This window comes from Entamoeba invadens, assembly GCF_000330505.1.
Source record: "Entamoeba invadens IP1 unplaced genomic scaffold scaff_1105074725633, whole genome shotgun sequence".
In the NCBI taxonomy this organism is placed as follows: Eukaryota; Evosea; order Mastigamoebida; family Endamoebidae; genus Entamoeba; species Entamoeba invadens.
The window spans coordinates 6,798-14,094 of NW_004440395.1; the positions used below are offsets into that span (position 1 = coordinate 6,798).

The following is a 7,297-nucleotide window of genomic DNA, read 5'->3' on the forward strand; positions in this document are numbered from 1 at the left end:
GTGGTCAATTATATTATATATTTAAATAAATATTATAAAACATTAATATTTCGTTTAATATAAATTAAAAGTGTTTATTTAGAGTTTAACAAATCATATTGTACTTAAAATAAAATGTTTCTTTGATTACAATTTCCCTTGTTAATGTATCATTTTTATTATAATAGATAAAAACTATAATACGATTTAATGATATACCAATTAATTTATTACTAATAAATACAATAAATTGATTTTTGTTTATTTAACCAAATTTTACAAATTATATATATATTTATTAAATTTTCTTTTTAATTTTACTAATTTAGTCATTACATATAAAAATAAAACTATGTCAGGAATATGCAATCTTGACGAAGAAGTTGAAATGATTGTGTAAATCCAGCGTGTAATAATGGTAATTATAATGTAAATTAATTATTTTGAAATCAACAATAAAGTTAATATATATTTATTTTCAAATGTTTTAACAAAATATTTGTAATCATTTTAATTATTATTTTTTTATTATAAAAAACATTTAAATAAAAAGTTTAAAACATATCATTTGGTCATATTTATTTTAAAATAAAAATAAACAACAATAATGTTAAGAAAGTCGATAATTTATCGATGTTAATATTGTTTATTCAACCTTTTAACACTAGTTTTGATAGATTCGATACCAAATCTTCAATATTCAATCTTTTTGATTGTTCATGTTCCCAACATCTTTGAATAATTTCATAAGAGTTATCACTCATACTCTCCTTTTTATCAAGACGTTTTCCTTCGATTACAAATTCTGCAATTGTCCATGGAAATTTGAATTGTGTTTTTGGATATGCCTGACACCACCCAAAACACTCGAACATAGTAATACCAAGTGAGAAAACATCAGCAGATTTTTTGTACTTTTCCTTCTTAAGTATTTCTGGTGCCATATACACTGGTGTACCAATACCTTTGGTGAATGTCATGTTAGTCATCAACATATTGATATTTCTGGCACTTCCAAAATCAGTCAATTTAGCATTCACTTTTTCGTTTAAATTAAGTGAAATAACAAGAATGTTATCTGGTTTGATATCTCTGTGTAATATCCCATTTTCATGTAAATAAAGAATTCCCTTTGAAGCATCTAAAATGAATTTTATTCGTAAATGCATTTCAACTTCTATGGATTTTTTCTTATTAATCAAATCCTGTAAACTTCCATATTGTGCAAATTTGGTGACCATACAAATCTTGTTTGGTATTAAAACGGCTCCAAAAAAGTGTACGATATACTCATTCCGGAATTTGTCTAACATGTCGACTTCATTTCTAAATTCAGAAATGGTTTCTTCTTTATTATCACTTTGTTTCATTTTTTTAATAGCAACAACATTTCCTCTATAATTTCCTTTGTACACAATACCAAAAGATCCTTCGCCTATTTGCTTCGTTTCTTCGAGTTCTCTGTAATTTAATTTAGTTGATTGTTCAGTGTCGACTTCAATTTGTAATTTGTTACTCAAAACAGTTCCTGTTACAATGTCAAGAGCAATCACCATAATATTCTCTTTAATTTGACATGAACATAACGGCTTTATAAATAACTCAAATTCACAGGCTTTGCCTTGTTTCAGTGTCACGATAGAAGGCAATGTACCTATTTGGTAACAATCACACCCTTCAATTACACTAAATTGAACCTTCAAACTATGTTTTGAAGTGTTTCCAATACATATCAAGTCACGAGTCTCGGTGTCTACTTTAATAACTTCATCACTATCAATATCAAAGCGTAAAACATTTTTGTTGGAACACAAAACTTCATTCATTTTTTCCATCGTCAAATTAGAACTTTTTATATCGAAAACACAGACATTCTGCATTTGTTGTTTGCGACTATATCGCTGAAGTATATAAAATAGAATAACTATTAATAAAGTGACTGTTAATATCAATAGTACTACAACTGTGATTGGAATACCTATGACAACACCATAATTAACAGAATCTGTGCAATTGTCACCAGAATCTGTCGGTTCTCGTCGACCTTCACATTTAACACACTTTGATTTTTGCGCTGAAACACAATGTTCTACTTTTGTGAAATGAAGACATTGCAAATTAACGAGAACATATTCTTTCTCATCACATTTAGTGCACACACTTTCAGTATCACATGATATACAATTTGAAGAACATTTATAACACTTGTAATTCGATAAGTAATGACCAGACATACACCTCTCACAGCCAGAGGACGATGAAAATTCACAATTTGAAAGTGTTGTATTTGGTTGACATAATTTGCCTTCACTTGGGATGTTGAAATAGCCGTCTTTGCAAGCAAGACATTCATTACTGTTCACACAAAGTGCACACGACTCGTCACATGGTGTACAGCTGATGCCCTCTCGATAATACCCAATGTTACAGATTGCACATCCACCTCCACCGGGTAGGGCAATGTCACAACTCTCTTGTAACGCACCAAGTGACTTACATGACATGTCAGCACTCAAATAAAATCCCGATCTACACGTTGTGCAATAAGTCGTGTTGTAACAAAATAGACAGTCGTTTTCACATTGAAGGCATTCGTTGTTGATGTTGTAATAACCATCAGCGCAGTGTTGGCATCCTTTGTTATTTCGAATTAAACAAGTTGTTTCTGTTGCAGTTTTACTACTTGTTTTAAGTTTGTCGTCTTCATCAAATGATTCAGCACAAATCCCACTTTTCAGTTTGAAGGCATCAAGACACTCAACACATTTATTGTTCTTTGCATTATATCTCTTGCAATTTGTTACTGTTGTGGATTCTATTGGAACACAGTAGTCATACTTGTTCTCTACATTCTTTGCGTCTGTCTGGTAATACCCCTCATTGCAAACAACACACCCACTTGAGCTAAATGTTTTGCATGTTGATATTTCACTCTTTGATATACACCAAGTGTCGGTGTATCTTACAAATCCATCCAAACATTTGAGACAACAATTACTGTCACAAAGACCACAATTGTTTGTTTGACATTGTAAGCACCTTCCTTGTGATGCGTAATTTAAATCAGAAGCACATTTGGTGCAAAATCCATATTTTGCTGTTTGGCAATTTTCATCTGTAACACATTGGTTTGAAGTTGTGTCAAACACATAATCAGTATAACACTTTAATGGCATAACTTTAGTTCTTGATAATTGGCAAACCGAAACAGAAACACCACAATTGACACATTCGTTAGATATGTTGAGATAATCACCAACTCCACAATTGTAAGTAATACCATTTCTAATTTCCATATTTTGTTGTGAACTTTGACATTCATTTCCATTCAAAGTGAAATTGTTGTTGCAATTAATACAAATGTAATTATTCTTTTCAACTTTCTGATATTTGCAATTTACCATTTTGTCTTGACAATCGGAGTTGACTGAGATCTGATCATAACAGTCACATGAAAACATTGTGATGTTAGACGGACTGTGACATCGTGTTGTTTGTTGGCAAATTCCATTCGCCAAAAAGTAGTTGCTGTTGCATAGAAGACAAGTTGACTCGTCGACTTGAATTTGGCAGTTCACATCATTACTTTGGCAGCTCTTTGAATTTGGATTGTAATACTTCCCACTTGGACACGACTGACACTTCCCGCCATTCAATACATAGTTGGTCATACAAGAGGTACAATTGGAAACAGCAACAGTAAGGGTGGAACACACATTGCAGTTCTCAGTTGCAAAATAACAACTTTCACAAGTCATGTCAGTCTTTTTGTAAGTGCCAACTTCACAATTTGAACAAAGCCCACTTAAAGCTACATACTGTGGATCTTTGCACGCCAGGCACTTTTTAACTGTTTGACTGCAACTCGTGCAATTTGTGTTTATTGTGCTACATTGAACGCATACACCGATTTCATCTGGGTAATATCCTGTGTTACACATCACACATTTTCTGTCGAATGCAGACGAGCATTTAGCGCAGTGTGCATCAAAAGTTGAACATGATTCGCAAACACGTGATTTGGTTGATTGGAAAACGTAGTTATCTTGACATGCTGTGCATATCCCATTTGTAGCATCACAACTCCCTCCACACGTCGTTGAACATGATACACAAGTGTGTGACGTGTCGTCTGGATACATGTTTAGTGTTGAACACTTCGCGCACTTCCGCTCACCAGTCACACAACTCTCACAATTAACATCAAATGCCTGGCACGAAATACACACTGTTGAAGGTGGATTGGTTGGCACCATCCCACTTGAACACGTTGTGCATATTCCATTGCTACCATCGCAGGCGCCCCCACACGTCGATGAGCAGCTTTGGCATTTGTAATCGCCACTCGTCTTGATGTAATAATTTGGTTTGCAGGAAACACACTTTCTTGTGGAGTCTGTTGCACAAGTCACGCAATTTTGGTCATAAGCACTGCAACTTTCACAATTTGTTGAAATTGGCGAAGTCACAACGTAGTTATCAATACATTTTGTGCATAGTCCATTTGCTGTATTACACTCATTTTGTTGACACGTTGCTGAACATTCTACACACATGCCATATCATGGGTAATACCCACTTGAACACATTAGACACGATCTGACACCATTATCAGCACAAGTGACACAATGAGAATCAAAGTTTTTGCAAACTTCACACACTATTGATGGCGGACTTGTAAATACCAAACCACTCTCACACGAAGTGCAATGCCCATCTGTTTGGTTACAACTTCCACCACATGTAGTTGAACACGAAATGCACTTCCCGGTATCCAGTGACGGGTATGTGTTTGTCGTTTTGCAAGTTGTGCATTTCTTCTCGTTTCCACCTGGACAAGTCTCACAGTTTGAATCGAAGTCTGTGCAACTTTTGCACTTTGTGTTTTGTGTGTCATACATCACATAATTTGAAGCGCATGAGGTGCAATACCCATTTGCATCACACGAAGAACAAGAAGAATCACATTGTACACAGTTTGCCCCACTATTCCCAACAAAATACGGAGATGCACAACTTAAACATTTTCTCTCTGTTGATGAACATGTGTTGCAATTTGGGTCTATTGAATTGCAAGAAGAACAGAATTTTGAAGGCTGTGTTATAGCGGGGGTGTATTGTGATGAACACGTCTCACAATATCCCGTCTGTGTGTTGCATCCATTCGAACACGTTGAGTCACAACTTACACACGTAAATGGAGATGTTGTTGATGGGTACATCCCACTTGTGCATTTGGTGCATTTTCTTGAGATGGTTGAACACTCTACACAATTTGAGTCAAAAGAAGAACATGTCTGACACGTGACACTAGTTTCAGATATTATTGTATATTGATTGCTTACACAAGTGCCGCATGCGCCTGTCTGTGTGTTGCACCCTGTCGATGCACACGTTGAATCGCAAGAAATACAATTAGAATTGGTACTTGATGGGTAGTATCCATTTGTACATACCCGACACTGTCTATTTGGAGTCAGACATTCGACACACTTTGAATCAAAATTAGAACACACTTCACATTGTGTTGATTTTGGATTTGTGTATACTAACTCACTTGAACAACTTGAACAATATCGAGTCGAATCAGAACACGAACTACCACAAGTTGTGTCACAAAGTTGGCAAAATGTGCTGTTTAATAAGTAATAATTCGATTCACATTTTGTACACGAAGATCCGCTGTATGCTGTACAATTTGAAATGATAATGGGATTTTTTTCGCAATAAGATGAATTTTTAAAAGTGTATCCACTTTTACAGGTGGTACAAACACTTGAACTATAACACGTCTCACAATTTAGAACAGTACACCCGTTGTAATAACACGAGTAGCCAACCAATTGATAAGGTGATGCACAAGTAGCACATGATACAGTAAAAGAAGTGGAACATGTATTTGAACTGCAGTTGATAGCACAACATTTTCCTGTTGATTCATTATATCTCCAATTTTCATTCCACCATTTATTGTATCCCATTTGAATATATTCTGAAAATGTTAAATTTGTGCATATATATTCTTTCAAAGCATTAATCATTCCATAAACCAAAGTGTAACCTTGTTCACACAAAGCACAACCTATATAATCTGTCATACATTCCAAACAATTAATGACATTCAAGCCGTTACAATTTATATAGTTTTTTCTTTCATGCATCTTATTTCTTATATTATTATTATAATCAATATCGTTGGATGTGTTGAATGCCGCATTGTTGTATTTGTTGTCAATATATTTCAAGTTAAAATTTTTATAGTTTAAAAAGATAGTCATTGCTTTTCTCTGTTTGACAAGGTTTATTTCTACATATTTTAGTAAAGTGCAATTAATGTACTGAATATTAGAATTTTTTACTTGAAGCGTTAAGTTTTGATAAACGAAGTCTGTAGTGTCGCATTCTTTTGAAGTTGTTGAATAGTATTCAATTGTATTTCCATTTTGGCACCATTGCAAAGAAAGTGTGTGTGTTACAACAAATAAGAGTAATTCAATATACATATAAAGCATTGTTTTTTTAGTTAATAAATAAAAGAAACAGTATTAAAAAAGAATAATCTGTTTTTGAATAGATTTTTAAAAATATTTTTTAAATAAAAATACTTATTTTTGTGTGTTTTTATTAATCGGTGATCCATTGATCTAATAATTAAAAAATAACAAGAAAACGACCAATCAATATATTAATGACAGTTTATTGATATATTTGTAGTTTATAATTTTATACATATTTAATAATAAGGTTAGATTTTGTAGACAAAAAATATTTAAAATTATAAGAACAACCAAAAATAATAATTAACAAACAAAAATACACATCTACTAATTGTTATGATTATGTTCTTTAATAATTAAATAAATTAAAAATATAATATATTTTTTTAAAAAAAAATAACATTGGTCAGAAAGCATCAAATTTCTAAAATATTTCACGAAAGATGTTTTTCTTAATGTTTTGTTGAATATTTTTTTTTGCTTTTACATAAGATGAAAAACAAAAAACGATCATTTACTTTTTTGGTAAATATATCAACATAACTTTTCATAAAATCGATGAGATTTAAAGACAAATTGTTATTCAATTGAAATGTTCAAAAATAACACTCGATTTAATTACATTTATATATAAAACGATAATTATTATTCAACATTTATTAATGTTTATGTTAACTAGTATATTCATTAATTGAATGATATGTAACAGAGTACTTAAACAAAAAGCATTATTAAATATAATTGAAAATATATTTGCTTGGAATATCAAAATCTTTAACAATGAATAAACTATTTATTTTACATTATTATAACTATGTGAT

General features: G+C 32.1%; 2 protein-coding genes across 2 annotated transcripts; both read right to left on the reverse strand.

Annotated features, from left to right (window-relative positions):
* Positions 1–629: 629 nt before the first annotated feature.
* EIN_501290 (protein serine/threonine kinase, putative) lies at positions 630–4,535 on the reverse strand (the record flags this gene model as incomplete). The annotated part of the gene is made up of 1 exon (XM_004256926.1): positions 630–4,535. The coding sequence occupies one exon, from the start codon at positions 4,533–4,535 to the stop codon at positions 630–632; it is 3,906 nt and encodes a 1,301-aa protein (XP_004256974.1).
* A 6-nt stretch (positions 4,536–4,541) lies between these two features.
* EIN_501300 (hypothetical protein) lies at positions 4,542–6,491 on the reverse strand (the record flags this gene model as incomplete). The annotated part of the gene is made up of 1 exon (XM_004256927.1): positions 4,542–6,491. The coding sequence occupies one exon, from the start codon at positions 6,489–6,491 to the stop codon at positions 4,542–4,544; it is 1,950 nt and encodes a 649-aa protein (XP_004256975.1).
* Positions 6,492–7,297: the final 806 nt, after the last annotated feature.